This window comes from Ochotona curzoniae, unplaced genomic scaffold (assembly GCF_017591425.1).
Source record: "Ochotona curzoniae isolate NIBS_2020 unplaced genomic scaffold, NIBS_Ocur_1.0 scaffold_2587, whole genome shotgun sequence".
Classification (NCBI taxonomy): Eukaryota; Metazoa; Chordata; class Mammalia; order Lagomorpha; family Ochotonidae; genus Ochotona; species Ochotona curzoniae.
Genome location: NW_024467096.1, coordinates 20,703,630 through 20,724,153, shown reverse-complemented (window position 1 = coordinate 20,724,153; position 20,524 = coordinate 20,703,630). Strand labels below are relative to the sequence as shown.

Sequence of the window (20,524 nt, the reverse complement as noted above, 5' to 3'; positions counted from 1 at the left end):
TATGTATGGGTCCACATAATATTTATATAAGCACTGAATATATATATTCACACACACATACACATATAAACACAGCTCAATCAAGAAAGTAATATTAAATCCTCTGTGTCTGGCTCAAGTTGGTTTTGTAAAGCTATCTAATTTGTGTCTTAAATGTACAGAATTTCAGAAGCTTTCTTTTCCTTCATGTACTTAACATTTGAGCTGTGCATTTCCAAGAATTGATTGCTCTCCTGTGATGTGGATCTATTTGAGGGCTTTACTGCAACTTTCTATAAAATTGAAGGAACACCTTAATGGTCAATAGACAGCGATTTTTCTCTTCTAATTTCCATCACAGGAGAGGCTACTGTAGAGGTTTTGAGAATGATCTGAGTCTGAAATGGTCCTGGGTACGCATTACATATCCCCATAGGAACTCAGAGAATTGTTTCTCATTGCTTGTGTTGTGCAGCTAATCACCAGGGTCAAAGATACAAACTCAGCTCAAATGACTTAACCTTTCAATGGCTTGAGACAAAATGAACTAAAACCATGATTTATACTTCCAACATGATAGTACTTTCTTTGGGTGGCAGGGTAAGAGGTGAGAGCAGTGAAGAGCAGCTAAGGCAAGAGGAGGAATAGAAGTTATTTTTTTATACTAGACTATCCTGTTGTGCTCCGTAGCATCAGACATTGATGAGTCGTCGGTGATGCAGCTGGCTGAGATGGGCTTCCCTCTAGAGGCGTGTCGGAAGGCTGTGTACTTTACTGGAAATATGGGAGCTGAGGTGGCCTTCAACTGGATCATTGTTCACATGGAAGAACCAGGTAGGTGGGGAACAGTGAAATGACTTTGGGGTCTGAGGTTATCTTCAGTTATGCTAAGCTATGGTCCTTCCATCTCCCGTGTGGAGGTCTCCGGGAAATGACTCTTCAGTTCAAAATGTGCCACAGTTGCAAAGTTACAATCTTCAACTTTTCTCTCTCTTTTTTTAGATAGAATTCACCTCCTTTCAAATGTGTGGTTCTGTAGTTAAAAGAGCTTTAGATATAAATGAGATATCCTTACAGTAAAGAGATGATGAAGGCCCCAAATAAAAATATGTGCATGGAGAAATGGAGATGGTTTAGCTAGCTTTTATTTTTATTCACATCATTGAAATAGAGTTTGTATACAGTACCATACTGTTCAGTCGTATTTTAAAGCATTTATATATATATATGTTTATGTATATATATCAGTGTTTTTTTTTAGCAAATTCAAAGTGTTGTGCAACAATTATCACTACCTAATTTGAGAATATTTTTGTCACCTAAATGAAATCCTATGCCCATTAGCAGACACTCTTCAATCCTCTGCTTTCCACAGTGTCTGACAACTGCTAATCTCCTTATTGGATTTGTGGATTTTGAGCATTTCACATAAATGGGATCATTTGATATAAGATTTTTTGTGTGTGTCTCTTTTCTGCTTTGTAGTGTAATACTTTCAAGGCTCATAGCATAAATTAGTTTTCCATTCCTTTTTATGGCTGAATAATATTCCACTGTATGGGTGCACTGCACTTTAAGCATCCGTTCATCAGTGGCTAGACATTTGGGATGTCTCCACTTCTTGCTCTTATAAATACTGCTGTGGTAAATGTTTGCATACATGTTTTTGTGCAGACAAATGTTTTAATTTTTCTTGTATTTAATTGCTATGCCATATACCATATTTAAGTTTTAGAGGAACTGCCCAACTCTATTAGCTTTTCCAAAGATTTGTTTGAAATATAGAATGATGAGGGATGGGAAACAGATATGGAGAAAGAGAGAAATCTTTAGTTTCACTCCCCAAGTGGTAGGAACAGCTAAGTCTGGGTGAGGCTGAAGCCAGGAATTCCATTCTGTCTTCCTGTGTAGTTGGCAGAGACCTCAGTCATTGGACCATCTTTGACTGCCTGCCCAGGTGCATTAGCAGAAAACTGGATTGGAAGCAGAGCAGCTGGAACTTGAGCCAACATTCTTAGATGGGATGGTGACAAAACAAGTAGCAGCCTAACCCACTGTAGGACAACGTCAGCCTGCTTCCAAAGTGTTTTACACAGTGGATAAACCACTTTACATTTCCAGTAGTAATGAATAAGGGCTTTAGCTTCTCCACATCCTCACTGATTTTTGTTAATATGTTTTTTATTTAGCTTTTCTAGAGGTTGTGAAGTGATGTAGAGGTTTTAATTTGCATTTTCTAAAACATGATCCTGAATATATTTATACATTTCATATGTTCATTGATAAATGTATATTTTTGGAGAGATATCTATTTGGATTCTTTACCCTTTTAAAAAGTTCTATTTATTTTGAAAGGTAGAGTTACAGTGATACAGGGACACACACACACACACACACACACACACACACAGGAGAAATCTTACATCCTCCGATTCACATCATGAATGGCTACAATGGCCTGGGGTGGCCCAGCTTCATATGGTCTCCCAGTTGGTTGCAGGGGCCCAGGTACTTGGGCCATTGTTTGTAGCTTTCTCAGGCACACTAGCAAGCACCTGAATCGGAAGTGGAGCAGCTGAGACTTGGATGGGCACCCATATAGGATGCTGGATTTACTGACTGTGCCACAAGCATGGGTCCCACTTATTGTTAATGAGGTTATTGAGTTCCAAGAATTCATTAATTCTCTTACAGTAAAGAGATGATGAAGGCCCCAAATAAAAATATGTGCATGGAGAAATGGAGATGTTTTAGCTAGCTTTTATTTTTATTCACATCATTGAAATAGAGTTTGTATACAGTACCATACTGTTCAGTCGTATTTTAAAGTATATATATATATAAAGTATATATATATATACTTATATATATATATCAGTTACAATATATCTGGTTATAAGTCCTTATCAGGTATATGATTTCAGATTTTGCTTCCATTTCCTGCTGTCTTTTATTACAGTCTTGATCATGAAGCACATGTTTTTAATTTTGATGGGGTCCAATTTATGTTTTTTAAAAATTTCTTATCCCTTTTGGTTTTGTGTTATATCTAAGAAACCAATTCCTAACCTAATGTCCTGAAGATTTACCCCTATGTTGTTTTTCTAAGGGTGTTGTGATTTTAGCTCCGCTATTTGGATCAGTGATCCATTTTGAGTCACTTTTGTGTATGATGTGAAGTAGTGGTCTCGCTTCATTCTTTGTGGATATTTAGTTGCTTTCTATAGTTTGTTAAAAGTTTATGCTTTTTCCACTCTCTGGTCTTAAAAAAGTCAATGGATCATTGGTGTATGATTTCTTTTCAAACCCAAAGTTCTATTTACCGATTCTCCTGTGTCCTTGTACCAGTACCAGTCTGTGTTGGTTATTTTAACACTGTGGATATGTTGGCTTTTATCTTAGCTCTAAAATATTACTTATTTTAAGAAGAGAGGAAGTAGTCCTGAGTAATTGTTTTCTTCAGATTTTGCAGAACCACTGACAATGCCTGGTTATGGAGGGGCAGCTTCTGCTGGAGCCTCTGTTTTTGGTGCTACTGGGTTGGATAACCAACCGCCAGAGGAAATTGTAGCTATCATCACCTCCATGGGATTCCAGCGAAGTCAGGCCATTCAGGCACTACGAGCAACGGTGAGCTAGGAAGACTGTGTGTGTGTGGCTTGCATTTTTGTCAGGTGCAATGGAGCCATTCCAATGTGCTTTGATCCACTTTGACTCATGCAATCTACCTCGTAAACCCACATTAATTCATAAGAATTTATTTGCATAGGATACATAGAACTGGAGGAAATGATTGAGGGGAGTCATCCAGAGAGTTTCATCAGGATGACCCAAACAAAAGAAACTCCATGTTGTCTTGGATAGATATTTCTGAGGGTTGCAGGCTTGACTTGGTGCTTGCTTTTGGCCTCAGAACTAAAAGGGAGGTGCAGGAGGATGAGATTTTGCGGTCAACAAGAAAATTCTTTAGGTGGAAATAATGCTTGTCAGATACAGATATCTTGGAGAAATGCCCCTCGACAGTCTTCAGAGAAGGCTGAATGGCTTCTTGCAGTTTCTATTTCTGTTTCTCTTATCAGAGAGAATTTTTCTGATCATTAAATACCAAAACTAGTGTCTGTTGCCAGGTCACAGACGCCTTTGATGGGCTAATGGAAAGAGGGTTGTATGAACATTCTTACGCCCCGCTCCTTGTTTTTGTGTTTGACTGTTGTGTTGGAGTTTCTGACTCTGTTTAAAGAAATTCTATAACCCATCAGCAAAGTCACAATGATAGACAGAAATATTTTTATACTTGGTTGATTTGAACTACATGGAGGTCAATTTTAAGAGTTGTGCTTAACCTAACTAGTGTTGTCATCATTAATTCAGGCATTTCTTTTGTAATTGAGCAAATTCTACCTATGTTCAAGGAGAGGAGAGGCCTTCAGCACAGTGCTCACATTGGTAACTTTCTATCCTGTGAGTTTTCTGCAGAGAATACAGTTGGTAAAAAAAGGTCACGTGTGCAGTCACGGTGGCTCTTGCAAAGGCTGCACCTAAGCAAATACTATCCCTTTGACACTCTGCACCCGTCACTCTCAGCAGCAGCCTACAGAAATGCTGAGCTCAGGCTGATAAGGGCCATGGAATGATGATCTACTGCTCAGAACTATTTCCCAGGGCATCCAATTACAGATGATAACCTTGCAAAGTGCCAAGCTGCATGTTCCTATCACAGGTAGTGTCAGGGTTTTGGACACGGAGCACTTAGGACTAATGAACTCAACCCTCCTGCCCTATCTGCTTGACATCTGGTTCAAAAGCTCAGGCCATAATGAGGCTTGAGGACTGCATTCATTACAAAAATGTTTTCTTTTATTAGAGTAATAACCTAGAAAGAGCGCTGGATTGGATCTTCAGCCACCCAGAGTTTGAAGAGGACAGTGACTTTGTGATTGAGATGGAGAATAATGCCAATGCAAACATTATTTCTGAGGCCAAGCCTGAAGGACCCAGAGTTAAAGATGGATCTGGAAGTAAGTGAATGCCCAAGAGGCATGCTGGGAATTTGTGATGTGATGTTCAGATATGCCCTTCCCGGTAGTTAGTGAGTTCCTCCCATCTTGTCATGTATACTGCATTTTGTTACTCTGCATTGGTGATCTGAGAAAGTTTAGGGCAGCAGAGTCTTGCTGTCTCATAAGGTGTGTGCCTGTGTTTAACTGTAGCCGTGCTTTTAAGGTAAGATTTATTTGTGGGCCATGGAGATGTTTATGAAAAAGAAGGCTTCTTTTCACGTTATTTGTGGAACAGTGGACAAAGATCTTCTCATTACAGCAATTGCTGATAATATTGTGAGAGACTGAGAATGCTAGGAAAAAATTCTGTGGGCCCATATTCTCCATATAAATAGCAAATGCATTTATGTGACTGTGTTCGAAGCACTTGGCATATAAATACTCACCACAGATACTCGCCACACATAATCCTTACCATAGACAGTCAGTGAAAGGTAGAGGCACAGAGAGATTGGGTAGTTTAGGTCACACTGCTCTCTCCTTTTCTTTTAAATATTTTATTTGAAACACAGAGTTATGGGGGCAGGGTGGAGAAAAGGCCTTGATTTTCATCGGCTTGTTCATACTTCAAATGGCTGCACTGGGCAGGGTTGAGCCAAGTTGAAGCTAGGATCCAGGAGCTTCTTCCTGGTCTCCCATGTGGGTGCAGGGGTCCAAGGACTTGTGACTGTCCTCTACTGCTTTCCTAGGCATATTAGCAGGAAGCTGGCTTGCAAGTGGAACAGCTGGGACTCAAACAGGTACCCGCATAGGATGTTGGCATTGCAAGGGATGCCTTAGCCCACTGTGCCACAATGCTGGCTCTGATCACACTGTTGAGAGGAAGTGGCAAGGTGCGGAGGACAGTTCTGATCCTTTGCCTCTTGGGCAGTCAGTTGCCTATAGACTGCTGTTCTGGCGCTTTGTCTTGCTACTTGGCAACTCCTCCGATTTCCGTCCAGCCTATTTCATTTCCTTTCTGCCATTGCTCCAGTCCAGGTAACTGGAACCGTAACTAGTCCACTAGCCTATTCGGCCATCTTGTCTCACCTACCTCCAGAACATTGCTTGGATCAGTTCCTACTAGTAGATTGCTCACAACTAAAATCCTTACTGCTGTTCAGAATTTCTCTGGATTGCTCATCACAATCAGTTACCTCATAGGATAAAAATGAAAATGCCAGTGTCAGGGATCCTCCATTTGTGACATGAAGTGCATACCATAGCCATGCGAGCTGGGTGCCATTGGTCTCCTCATGCTAAAGGTAAAGAAAATGAGATAAAGAAGGCAAGGGACTTGCCAGGTACACATAGGAAGAGTGGGCAGAGCCAGGATTCCCTTTTAGGCAGTTTGCCTTTAAAGCCTGAACCTACGGCTGCTATGCTGCGTTATTTCTTCTACTCTTCTTAGGGGTGTCACATTGATCTTGCAGTAAAATCATTGTATGTTGACATTTGTGCTTTCTGTTTGGGAATTTGTAAAGTATAAAGGCCATTTTACTTTTATGAAGCCCATTGTGTCAGGAATGTACTGAGTAAATAATAGGATTTATATCAATCTATATTAGCAGTATGTGTTCCTGTAATCGTCTATTTGCATCTCTGTATTAATTGTCTGTATGGGTTAATCTGGAGAGAGTGTTGGAGGGATACTTTCTTCTTCTTTTTAAATAAAAGCTCCCCACCCCAAAACTCTTAATCCTAACAAGATAAGAAAAGGGTAAGATATAGTTCTCTTAGCATTCACATCAGCACAGATGGGGAAGAGCCAGCCTGTGGGCTGAATAAAGCCAAAAGAATCATTTGGTATGGTCCTGCCAAGTCAACTGCAGGCAGGACTTGAAATTCAATAATTCCACAGCAGACTAATTTTTAGTTTGATACTTTTATATGTTCCATCAATGATGTCATACATATCCAGACGGCCCTTGGCAGAAAAAAAGGTTCACCACCCCTGTAAAGGTCTTGTATCACATTGCAGTCACTGGCTTGCTTAAAGTAAGGAAAGCTGTAATGGACAGGTGATTTTATTACTCATGAGCAGGATTTATTGCATTCGACATGTACAGCAGCTCGCTGCTTTGTTGGTTTTCTTAAGGCACTTTTCTTGGATGAACCTTCTCAGAGAAGGCGACACTACCTTGCCATGAGTCCGTAGGGCAGCCTCAAGAGCATCTGGCCATAGAGTGAGGGATGGTTTGGCCAGAACGTTTTCCTTTCTTTGGATAGAACTTATTGGCACAACAACCCACTCTTTTCATATGTCAGAAGTGATAATGCACAGCCACTTCTTCTCAGGCTTGTGTGTGCTCCTCAGGGCACCTGCGGCTGGTCCTGTGGCTGGATCTTCTGCTACATCCTTGAATAGGATGTTAGGATGAGGGCTTCTCTCTCTCTCTCTCTCTCTCTCACACACACACACACACACACACTCTCTCTCTCTTCCTCTCTTGCTCCCTTCTCCCTCTCTCCCTTCCTTCCTTCCTCCCTCCTTTCCTTCCTTCCTCCCTCCATCCCTCCCTTTCTTTCTCCTTCCCCCTTTGTCTTTCTCTCTCACTTCTCCTTTTCCTTCCTTAGTACATTGAAAAATAAATTATTTCATATACACGGACACACATGGAGAGTGCTCCCATCTGCCAGTTAGTTGTTAAAATACCTACAGTCGTTGGGACCAGGCAAGCTGAAGCTGGGAACCAGTAATTCAATCCAAGTCTTCTACATGGGTGATAGACCCAATTACTTGAGCCATTACTGCTACTTCACAAGGTCTATATTAGCAGGAAACTGGAGTGTGAGGACATTTTAATAAGTGAAACAAAATTCTAGTGCTTATGATGCTCTATTTTATCCTGGGATGAAAGGAGATAGACAGTAAATAAATGCAAAAGTAATTATGTGACATAGCAGGTGTTAATTCATGCTACATGGGCAATAAAGCAAGATGAGAGAATTGAGGAATAACAGGAGGGTAGTTCAGGAAGCCCTCCCTGCTGAGGGGCATTGACCTGAGATCTCAGTGAAGGGAGGGATGAGTCGTGGGGCATTGAAAAAGGAGTTTCATACAGGAGCAAGACGAACTGTGAGAGCTGGAAGGCCAGGACATGCCAAATGTGCTTAAGGAGAAGCCGGTGTGGCTGGAGTGGTTTCAGAGGGAGAATGAGAGGAGGTGAGGGGACGCCTAGACCTCTGCAAGGGTCAGATTGTTCTCTGAGATACAGGAAGCTTCTGTAGGGCTTAGAACAGAATGACCACAATTTGGCTTCCAGGTAACAAAGAACCCTCTGGCAGACACATGGATAGTGGTCACTAGGGGGTGAGGGAGGAAGCGGGGCAGTCCAGCTAAAACTCTGTAGTTATAATTCAGACAACTAAGTGGGGACTTGGATCAGGGTTACTTATGGAGGAGAGAAGAAACTGTATTCTGGATATATTTTGAAATAAATGCCAATAGATTTTGTTAGTGGGTTGGATGGGTATAAAGAGTGTGAGAAAGAAGTCAGACTTTTGTATTGGATTGTCAGACTGAATTATAACACATTGAGGTAGATTAGGCTAAAGGGAGAATGCTGAACAAACTAGGAATGGAAAAGAACTTCCTCAGTCTGTTAAAGAACATCTACAAAAACTTGCAGCTCCCATCCTACTGAATGTGAAAGATTGAATGCTTTCTCCTGAGACTGGGAAAAAGTAAGGAATCCCCTCTTGCCACTTTTATTTAACAGGGCACAGTAAGTTCTAACCATTGGAAGAAGACAAGCAAAAGAGGTAAAAGGCATCTAAATGACCAAAGAGGGGGAAAAACTATCTGTTTTAACATGGCATGATCTTGTATAAAGAAAGCCTTAAGGAATCTGCTAATAAACTATTAGAACTAACGTTTGGATTCATCAAGATTGTAGGAAGACCACTTTCACCCTGTAGCCCTTGACCCTTTGTACCCTAATCAACTAAGATTATTAAAAAAAAAAAAAGATTGCAGGAAGAATGTCCACATACAAAATCCAATTATATTTCTATGTGCTAGCAATGAACATTTGGGAAATGAAATTAAGAAAACAAGGCTATTTGCTGCAATGAAACTGGATAGTAACCCCTAGAGGGGAAGACTGGAAAAAAGGGAAATGAAAGATGGAGGGGTCTGAGCCTCAGGTCAGCGGTATTCAGAGGTCAGAGGAAAGACAAGGCAGACTGTCCAGTGGGGCAGCTGCAAAGCTGAGAGTGATGTCCTGAGAGTGAACAGCAGAGGGAAGGGAGCCCATCAGCAGCATGGCAGGTTGCTAAGGGGAAGCATGAGCTCAGTGAGGGCTGACAGCTGAGTAAGTGAATGAGCATGTATGACAAGAAAGGATCAGGGGAGGGAGTGGAAGAAAGAGTCTGTCCAGAACCAGTCATTTTGGAAAATGTAATACAAACTGAGTACTAGAAAAAGGAATATCCACACCACTTTTTCCTGATAAAGTCAACATTTAAATATTATCCTCAAAGAACTGTGGAAGCTTATAAACTCACTCTGTTTTTGTTCTAGCTTACCACAGTCTGTAATGGCTTCCTGAGTGGACTGCCTCTAGTGTATGGCGCCCACTTGGTGCTTTGTGGATCTGGATTAAAGGAGCATGAACTGAAATTGATTCCACATGGGTTTGATATAGACTGCTATACTTAGTGTCAGGAGGTGCTGGTTAAGAGAATGGACATTGCTTTCACCTTGTGTCTAGAATTTGTAGATCTGTTCGGAAGGCTGAAGACTGAAGTTGGGTCCAACAGCGATGACACTCAGAGACAAATCAGAAATATTGGATGGACTGCTAACCCTTCCTGCACATGATCATAGCTATCTGCTGTTTTATAGTTTGACATTTGTGTAGTATTTTAGTCTGAAGTCTCATCTCTGGGAAGCATTTAGATTAAAACTATCCTTTTAGATCTACACATTTGCTATCATACTACAATGTGGGATTTTTCTCTTCTAGCTTTCAATTTAGCAGTAGATGTGCTCTGATGATTTATGTCCTGCCTCTGTTATTACAAGTTTGTAGGTTCAATTTAGTGTTAGTGCCTCTGTGTGTGTGTGTGTGTGTGTGTGTGTGTGTGTGTGTGTGTGTGTGTGTTTGTGTGTGTGTGTATTGTTAACATAACAAAACAAATTTTAAGCAGTTGTTGGTTTACTAGACTGCATATTGTTGGTTTAAAATTCTGGTCAGCAATACCCTTGATCCTTAGAAATTCTGCTTTGTAACTGAGTTGTTTCCTTTTTCACAGTGTATGAATTATTTGCATTCATCAGTCACATGGGAACATCTACAATGAGTGGCCATTATGTTTGCCATATCAAAAAAGAAGGAAGGTGAGTCTTCTTTTAGAAGTTAATGATTGCTTGGTACCTACTCTATTATATGCTGGGCACTCCACTGGGGGCTTTGTAAGGTTATTGTATCCGATTCTCATGTTGGTCTTGTAGGATGCACTCTTTAAATTTTTATTTATTTATTTAAGATTTATTTATTTATTTGAAAGAGTTAAGGAGAGAGAGGAAGAAACAGGGAGGGAGAGCTTTTCCATCCACTGGTTCACTCTTTAGATGACTGCAATGGCCAGGTCTGGGGGAGGCTGAAGGTAAAGAGCCATGTGTTTGGGCCATCTTTTAATATTTTTCTCATGTAAGTAGCAGGGAGCTGGATTGGAAATGAAACAGCTGGCACAGGAACTAGTGCCCACATGGGATGCAGGAATTGCAGGTCGTGGCTTTATACATTGGCCCCAGGAGTGTACTTTTAAAGGCTATTGTATAGATCAAGACACTGAGATTCAGGAAAACTGACTGGCCTGGCCTTTCGTAGTAAATAGCCATGTCAGATCTTATATTTAAAACCACCCTTAGCCTTCATAGCAAGGTGACTTCTAAAATAACACATCTGTAGGAGAATGTATGCCATATTTGGAGCCTCCATTAGGTTGTCATATAGAGCCAATAAGATAAGAAAGCCAGGATGCACTCTAGAGTATAAATTTCAGATAAATACCAACTGTTTTTTTTTCTTTTTAATATAAACATGTTTCAGTTACTTTATAGAACACACTTCTATTGAAAATTTGAAAATTGTTTTGCCTATTTGATGTTCAAATTTAGCCTGGTAACCTATGTTCCATTTGACAACCATAAACTGTAGTTCTTTGCAGTGTAGTTTTTTCTCTTCTTAAAGGGACTGTTAGTTTTGTGTTTGAGAAGGAGATAGTTATGGAGGGGAAGACCACTGCTTTCTTCAGAACCTTCCCCTTAGTGCCCTTCCTGCGGTTTACTACCATGCAGCCGATACATACTTGTCTCCTGGCAGAATGTTGGCCTGACCCTCCGTGCTCTCTGTTGCAAAAGTGGCTAGTTCCCGCACAAGCTCAGTTGAGTTTGTTCAGTGTTTGTCTTTCAGTTTTGTCTTCTCAACTTGATTATTGAAACTAGTTGAACACAAGGATTAATTCATTTCACTTCCAGGCTTGATAACTATTTTAAGGATGGTATTTGGGTAGGCATTTGGCCTAGTGGATAAAATGCCCGTTACCATATCCACACATTCTGACATTAGAGTACCCAAGTCTGACTTGGCTCTGCCTCCTGACTCCAGCTTCCTGCTGCTTATACAGACCCTGGAAAGCAACAATGGCGGTCCAAATAATTGAATTTCTGTTACTGATGTGGGAGACTTGGATTAAGTTCCCACCTCGGGCTTCAGCCCCAGCCTTGCCTTGCCTTGGCCATTGAAGGTAGTTTGGGAGTGAACCAGCAGTAACAGTATATCCACTCTGTCTCTTAATAAATAAATTATTAAAAATGTTCTTTCAGGAGAAAAATCGCTATGTTATAATTCAACAGCAACAAAATTTATGACAATGAATTCATAAAATACAAAACATATAGGATATGTACTTTAGAAATTAGCAATAACAAGTATCTACATTGTTTTGATCTCATTGGAGGAGGATATGTGGATTTCTATACAGATCCATACTATATATAAATAGACCTGCACAGGTATTTGCATTTGGGGATTAAAGTTGCAAGGGGAAGCTCTTACTTCTGCCCTTGATGATGTGGACTTAGTGTGAGGACTCAGTTCATGTCTTCTTCATGAGTGGCAGGCACCTGAATATTTGAGGCAGCACTGCTGACTTCAGGGCTTGTATCAGCAGGAAGCTGGAGTCAGGAGCAGCCCCAACTACTTAAGCCAGACACTCTGACACCAGATATGGGCGTCTTAACTGTCTTCTGAACTGAACCAAATGCCCAAACCGCAGACAAGCTTAATTCTTTTAGCTACTTTGTGTGTAAGACTGCAATAAACATTGTTATAAACAGACTTTTTTTGCTTCAGGTATCAGGCTATGTAGTGATTTTTACAAAGGAAATGATGAGATAAAGGCTCCAAAATGTTTGGAAGTTCCTATTATATTTTAGTAGCTATCTTTTGATCCAAACGTCAAAAAGCAGTTGTGATTTTCCCAAGATTCTGTTACTTTTCTTTTTTTTTGTATTACAGACTTGAATTTGGTGATCTGAAAACATCTTGGTTATTTTAAGTGTTATACTCCATACGATGCTGTAATTTCTTTCTGCAGTTTGGCACTGGCTTACATCTGTTCAACTCTTCTGTCTTTTGTTTTCAGATGGGTGATCTACAATGACCACAAAGTTTGTGCCTCTGAAAGGCCCCCTAAAGACCTGGGCTACATGTATTTTTACCGCAGAATACCCAGCTAAATCTCGGACATACAATTTGGCGAGAAGAAGCCATATACCTTTTTAATTTGCCAAGGGGGAAGAAAAAAAAGAGATTGGGACAACCAGATATGAAGGAAATGAAGGAATACATGGGGTATTTATAACTTACTAAAAGAGCAAGATCATTTGACACCTCCTGAAATACAACTGGGAAGAAAGTTCTATTAGTGACAATACATTGTTGTAGATAGTTTTTATAAATGTTCAAGGAGGGGAGGATATTAAAAAAAAAAGTATTCTTGTTGCTGGTGAGGCATCTTCCATTGGCAAACTCTAAGTGGCCCCATGGTCCCAGCCCTCGATCTTGCTTTGGGACCCAGTAGCAGTGGTTTTCAGAAAAATCAGTATGGTAGGTGGTGTGGCCTCACCCACAGTACGAAAAAAGCCCACTTTTGTTTCCTAAAGAAAATCGGTAACTGGGCTGGGCTTTTTGTGACTTTTTTTTTCATTGCACACAGTAATTTCGATCTACCCTTGTATAATAGAGCTTTGGCAATGAGAGGTATTTTTAATTTAAATCATATCAAACTTCATGATACAGTTGTGTGAGTGTATGTGTGAATGAGTCCGGATGAGTGTGTGAGACCTATGTAGTTCCCTAGAAAATCTGTGAGGAGTTGACTTTGAAAGGCTAAATAGTTGGTGTTCGACATATCTAGAAAAGGCAAGTAAATATTTTAACAAAACTACAACTCAGGAACAGTTTAAAAAATTAGTTCCCCACCTAGAATTTGAAGGAGTGATGAGGGTTGCATTATGCCTGGTATTGCTATCAAGGGCTGGCCTGGTGCGAGGCCAGAAGTCCATAGCAGTGCAGCATGGTATTCTGTCAAAGGTAGACGCGCTGCACTTTTCAGCAGCCCTTTCTCAAAAAGTAGAAGGTTTGATTTTAGTGAGAGGAGCTCAGCTCTTCTTGCCTTAGCACATGAGGACTGCTTGGAGTCATGGTCAACGCCTACATTTGTCTGTAGTCTTCCCAGAGCTGAACTCTGTGCTGGCTTTTCACCTCCTGGCCTGCCTTGACTGCTTCTCTGCCTCTGGCCAACAGTTGGATCTTGGACTCTTTAAGGAGTTCAGCTGCAAAGAAACATATGCAGCATTATGAAGGAGCATCCTTTCTATTTCGGTTATCTGGTTATTTTAGTCTTACAATTTGAGATTAGATCAGGATTTCAAATGAGATGATAAGTACAGCCATAACATTCTCTGACTTTCCCACTGTTCTACTCCAGATTCCAGAATCTCTGGAAGCTCTATTTTAGATGATTCAGACAAATGGAAAAGGATTTATTTCTGTCTGTCTAGCATATATTTGGTTGAAAGGATCTTTCTAGAAACTGTAGGAAAATAACAGAACCAATGGCTGAATTAAAGCAAGACACTGGATTAATATGTGGTGAATTGTAAATAATCAGGGCTCTGGGCCCCTGTCACAATAGTTTTCCTATATCATGTTTGTGGGGCCTCTGGCCTAGAGACCTGGGTGCTGCCCCTTGGGAAAACCTCGTATCCTCCTTGTGCCTCATTTTTTTTTCCCCATCTGTACAATGGTGTGATAACACGAGCCCTCTCTTCCCAATTGTGCTTTGAAGCTGCAGTGAGATTTGACACAACAAGCCCTCCAGGAGCAGGAGGTGGTGTGCGCTGGTGGATTCCAGTAGAGCATGCTCCTTGTCTTCTCCCATCTGATATGTTCTTCCATTGGAGACAAGTGAGATGGGCAGAAGCGAGGAGCTCATGGTGCAGTCAATCTCTACTCCACTGTGCCCACGGTGTCACCGTCTCCTGTTACCTGGGGATTCTGAAGCAGTCTTGCTCTGTAACGGGAATCCCTGGCTCCGGGGGGAATCCCCATGTTAAGCAGCCTTACAAATTCTAGTCCATTTGGGCTGAGTATCATAGAACAAAGACTCTGAATACATATCAAAAATGGTTTGTTTTCAGTGATGTTAGGAGACAAAGGCCTTTTTTGAGGGGGAGGGAAGGGTGGTTGGGGACTTGGATTGAAACTTGGAAAAAGATAGCATGTGTATTTTGAACAAAAATTTTTAAGGAAACCTCACTGTAAAATCAGTACGTAAGATGATATACTACAAATTATTTAATTTCCCTAAGTAGAAAAGGAAATGTAGCCCTTCTAATGCCTGCACATATTATAAGAAAAAGATTTTGGCTGCCTTTTTTTCTGCCTCACAAAACAAAGGGCTATTTCTACAAGGCTCAACTTGTCCATGTGAGAGTCTATTTCATATTGAGAGTTGGGGAAAAAACTGGAGCAAACACCTGGTTTCTTTCTTGCTTAACAATGTGTTTGTGTATCATCATATAAGCAGATTTCCCTGGAATAAACGTCTGGAATGTTTTGCTTCATTTTATATACATGTGTGTAGTTGAGATCATTTGTGACTGAAAACTGGATTACTGTGTGGATTGTCATCCGACGATCAGCCCATTAGGAGTTCCTGCCAAAAGGCGTGATGGTAAAATTGTGAAGTCCTCACTGTGTGTAGGTGTCTGCGTGAGAGACAGCAGTTTCTTCTTGTACATATCTTTTGGTATCCATTTGTAGAATCCCAATGAATGTGTCTCTGAAAAATGTGATGTATCAAAGTTTTTATTTTGTCAACTGACCTGAATATCCATGTAAACAATTCTGAAATGCTCCTTGGTTCATTGTCTCTCTCAAGAATAACAACAACAGACAATCTATGTGAAACACCCTCTTAGAAAAGCCTCAACACAGCCTTCAGGTGCATCTATAACTTTTAGCAGGATATCTGCACTTTCTCAATCAGTGGCAGCGTGTAAGTGCTGATAGAGTTGTCTGTTTCGGCAGGAATGTCCTGTGCATCAGACAGAGAAGGCTGTTGTGAAGTCCCATCATCACTACAGGCTATCTGTGGGGAGCAGGCAGGGAGCAGAGCAGGACTGGAAGGTGGAATTAGAGAAAATGTGATTTTGCCTTTTACTTGAGATCAAAAACCTGAGCTTACAGAACAAGGTTCTGTGCTCTTTGGTTGGTACACACGTTTCATGCAGTGTCAAGGAAATGTCCTATTTAGTAACTCATTCTGCAAAAATTTGCCCAAAAGTCTATAGATTTGTGCTATTCAGTGTGGTAGTTAATAACCACATGTGACGAATGACCGCTGGACATGGAGCCTGTCCATATTTTACATGCAAAATATGCCACATCTTAGCGATATGGCACCTTAAAAAGCATAAAATAACTCACAGTATTTTATATTGATTTTATATTATATTTTATATTGATTACAAGCTGGAATTAAATCATTTTGGACTAATAATTGGCTAAAATATGAATACATTTAATAAATGTTAAAATTATTTTATTATTATTAAATTATTTTATTATTTTTGTTTTTTCTAATGTGACTACTAAAAAGCATTAAATTGGGCACGTGTCTAACACTGCATTCTTATTGGGTGGTACTGCTGGTGGATTTACATGATGTGGATAAGGCAGTGGATGGGAATGAAATTCTATGATGCATCCAAATAAGCAGAAGGAACACAAATAGTTTTACAGGAGTCAGAATGCTGTATTGCACAGAATTTCTCTTAGAAAGCCAGTCTGTGAACTAAAAACCGGTATATAAGATCTCAATGGAAAACAAGACAAGACAAAACAAAACAAACAGGAAATGAGTCTTGAGCTGCCTTCGTCAGCTTTTCCTTGGAGCTTCCACCTTTGAACTTCTAGCTCTGCCAGGTGCCAGGTTTGCTAGCCATGGGAGGGTATTGGGCATATTGACTTCATTGTAGGCACCAGGCTCTTGTAGGCTCCTCTCCCTAAGTGTTGTCTGGTCTGTGAAAAGCTGAGTCTGCTGGTACCCTGTGAAAATCTCATCACTCTCGATGTGCTGTGTCTCTTAGCCTCTGCTGAGGCTGAGCCTGACACCTGTGCTCGCTTGCCCAGTAGGTTGGGATGTTGGCTCTGGAAAGTGTTTGTATTCCTATGATTTTGCACAGTTGTTTAAAGCTGTCTCAATTGTTTTGGGAGTATATTTACCTGTGTTGGAAAGAGAGATGGATGATTTATTGCTTCGATTGTTTTAAATTAAAAGCTATTCTCACAATCTCAAGTTCCCTTATGACTCTTTTTTTTTTCTTTCAAAAAATACCAGTGACAGTTCTCAACCATCAGTGGAGCAGCAACTTGAGGTGATGACTAATTTGATGTTTAGGGTCTGTTGGTGTCTCTGTGATTGCTGTCAACAGTGGCCCATTGGAAATAGTGTAGTGTTATCTCTGTGCAGGAGGATGAGGCCAGGGAAGGGATAGTCTGATGTCTTTTTTACTTTCTCTGAGTGGTAAGACCTCTTTGAGACTCCCTGGCTCTCAGTATACTGGTGGCTTCCTTCATACAGGTCATAGCAGAATGGACACAAGTTGTACCAAGTCTTCAGCATTGCCATGATGCCATGTCTCTAGGGAACTGGGAGCTTCCTATTGCTGCTTTGACAAATACAAACTTAGTAGTTTCAAATAATAAGCTACTGATTAGTAAGGTGTGTATCTGAATGTTAAAATCACTGCATTCTCAGGAAATCTGCAGGAGAAAATCTGTTCCTGCTCTTCTAGTTTCTAGAGGTGCTGACAATCCTTGGCTCGTGGCCTCCTAACGGCATTGTCCGCATGCACTACAGTTTATGTTTCCAACATTTGTCTCCCTGGATGGAGACTCTCTTGCCCCCTTTGTATAAGGAAGCAAGATTACACTGGATCCATCTAGATAATACAGAATATTCTTCCTGTCTCAAGATACTGAATCACACCAGAAGGTCTCTTTTATGATGTAAGGCAACATGTTCCCAGGTTTTGGAAGTTAGAATGCAGATAATTTGGGGAGCATTGTTTTTGCCTATCACATAGGACTGCTTGATTGTTTTCAAAATAACTTCCACTTAAAGCTCCAGATTTCTAAAGGAACAAAGCTGTATGTATTTCAAAATCTAGATAAATGACTGACTTCAGTGCTGTCTTATGTTTTGGTGGAGGGACATGAAAAGAAGAACGTGCTTTGGGTAGTGAAGGATTGTTTACTGTTCAAAGAACAGTGAAGACTTGAGGATAGTATTTGGAAGATATATGCCTATGCGATCTATCCCATCATGCCAACTGGGAGCGTTTCAATGTATGTGCTGTTCAAATTTTGGTTCTGCTTTTCAATGTAACCAGTGACGTATTTCAATTGTGGGACACTTTAATGAAAAACCGAGCTATTCTTAAACCCCCTTTTAACCGATAGTAATAATATCTTTAAAAAGTCATTCATGGTAGTCATGAGGCAGGGTGGTGCAGTGGGAACAGTGGAGGCATGGAGCTAAAGTCATCATGTAAACCAGGCCACTATATGACTGTAGTATACACTTAGTATCCCGAGATTCAATCTTTTCTACACAATGAGCATAATAGTACCTGAAACGGGTTATGGAAAGCTTCTGACAATCTAGTGGGCAAAGGGCATTTTTGCATCACCATGTCGTATATATAATATTCTGACCCTATGTAGCTGTTGACCCTTTCTTCCAATGTAAAAGATTAAAAAAATTAAAATTTACTTGTATTGATGAGTTCTTTTTTTCCTCAAAAGTATTCTTCTGGAGATAATTCCATGAAACCAATTTATTTTCTTAATCTGTATATGCTATTCATCATTTAATAAATAGTGGGATCTGTGTGCTGTGCTTCTTTTCTTCTAAGAATGTGTTTTTTTCAACAAAGTAGAGAAGGTCCTTGACCTTGCTGAATTTATTTTCCCGCAGGAGAGACACATGCTGAACATAAAAAGTAAGTATGGTTAAACGACTCGTACAATGGAAAAAAGAAATCATAGAGCAGGGGTGGGGGACAGATGGTGGGACAAGGAGGATTTTTGTGGATCATCTGGAGGTGAGATGTGCATGTAGACTTGAAAGGAGTGAAGGAGTCATCCAAGTGGATGTTTGGAGGAAAAAGAATGTTTGGCAGAGGTACTAGCTGGAGAAGAGATCTCTTGGAGGTGGCATACCTGGTATGTTAGAGGCGTGATGAAGGGACAAGCATGGCTCAAGAGTGGAGTGAGGGAGAGCAGGTCAAAAAGAGGCTGAGTGCCTGGGCCTGGGCTTGACTTTAGAGTTCACTGGGAAATCCTTAGAGGATCTTGAGCAGAGCAATGACCTTATTTGACCATGGCCAAAAGTTCCTTGTTTAGATTGGATGGTAGAGGGACAAGGATAGAAGCAGGACTCCTGTGGTAAGCAAGGTGAAAGGATGATGGATTGGACAAGGTGGTAGCATTAGAACTAGTGAGGGAAGTCAGACTCTAGATATATTTGAAGCTAAGACCAGCAGGCATGCAACAGAATGATAACTAGGGTTGACCCTAACAGTTTTGCCCTGAGCAACTGAAGAATATAATCGCAATTAATTAAGGCTTGGAAAGATTGAAATGGCAGTGGTGGAGAAAGATAATTTTGAGTCCAGTCTATTGCACTTCCTTGGTTAATGTTCAGTTGGAAGCCAGATACACAAATAATATTTTGGGAGAGCGTTCTGGGCTAAAGATGTAAATGTACATGTTGGTGGTATCTAAATGGTATTTGAAGCAATGGGATTGGTTACAATCATCAATAGAGGGAAACAGGAACTAGAAAAAAGTCCACAAAGTGAAGAGTCTCGTCAACATTAGAAGTCATCAAGAAGATGAGACAGCAAAGGAGTCTGAGAGGTGGGACTTCCCAAGTGCAGTCAGACCAGGACAGTGGTGCTTGGGGTGGAAGCCAAGTGAAGGAAGTGTCTTGTATAACTGAGAATTATTAATTGTCAGCTAGCTGAGAGGTTAAGGAAATGAGGACTGAGAACTGACTATGATCCTGATCAACTTTGGAGTTCATGGTTGACTTCTGCAGGAGTAGTTTTACAGAAGTAGGCTAAGGAGAGAATGGAAGGAGAGAAATTGTCTATGATGAAGACATGTAAGGAATTATGTAACAAATGGAATAAAAAATGAAAGGGCTGCTGACTGAGAAGGCAGGAAAAGACCATGTGATTTTTATTTCCAAATGTGAGAAATAAAGTGGTCAAATAGAAAAGGAAAAACAGGCTTTAGGAGAGAGATGGAGAATTGCTGGCTCCATTTCCTTTGGGGGCATATAAGAGGGATGGGATCTGGTACCGAAGTGAGGAACTGGCTGAGGCAGGGGTGTGGAGTGATCTGTAGCAAAGACAGAAAGATGGGCAGTGATCATGAGCACAGGCCTGGAAGTTCTCTCCTGCCCCTTTGGTTTCGCCAGTGAGGTAGGAAATATTAGTTGAGGGAGTAAGGGCAATTTAGTGATTTGAGGAGGAGAAAAGATGTGAAGTAGTTATTCAACTAGACATGTATCCCAAGCTTTTAGAGTTTTCTATTTTAATACAGCTAGTATAATTAATATTGATTCTTCCAATTTTATGACATTCATCAGTTAGTTTTCAGCCTTGAATGGATCTTATGTATTTTCTTTAGCTGTTGCAAATTCCCTGTTACAGCCATTATTTCAACTGTGTCCAGCTTTTCCAGATCAAATTTTGTAAATCTAAGTGTTGTCAAACAGATTTTGTTACTTTTTTGCCTACTTCTTCCTGGATCAGTTTTCATAGCATTTAGTATTAGATGTGTTCATTGTGGGTTTTTTTAATTACAGTTTTACTCATCATTTGCAGTAATATTAATTACAAGTTGGATAAAATT

At 40.4% G+C, this 20,524-nt stretch overlaps 1 protein-coding gene across 3 annotated transcripts in view; it reads left to right on the top strand.

Moving 5' to 3' along the window:
* USP13 (ubiquitin specific peptidase 13) overlaps positions 1–16,418 on the top strand; it is a 107,489-nt gene extending 91,071 nt beyond the window's left edge. For all 3 annotated transcript variants that reach the window (XM_041002898.1, XM_041002900.1, XM_041002899.1), the window contains exons 17-21: positions 670–813; positions 3,443–3,609; positions 4,844–4,997; positions 10,278–10,362; positions 12,675–16,418. In XM_041002898.1, the coding sequence (XP_040858832.1) occupies positions 670–813; positions 3,443–3,609; positions 4,844–4,997; positions 10,278–10,362; positions 12,675–12,768 (644 nt within the window). In that variant the 3' untranslated portion in view covers positions 12,769–16,418. The remainder of the gene's footprint in view (positions 1–669; positions 814–3,442; positions 3,610–4,843; positions 4,998–10,277; positions 10,363–12,674) is intronic.
* Positions 16,419–20,524: the final 4,106 nt, after the last annotated feature.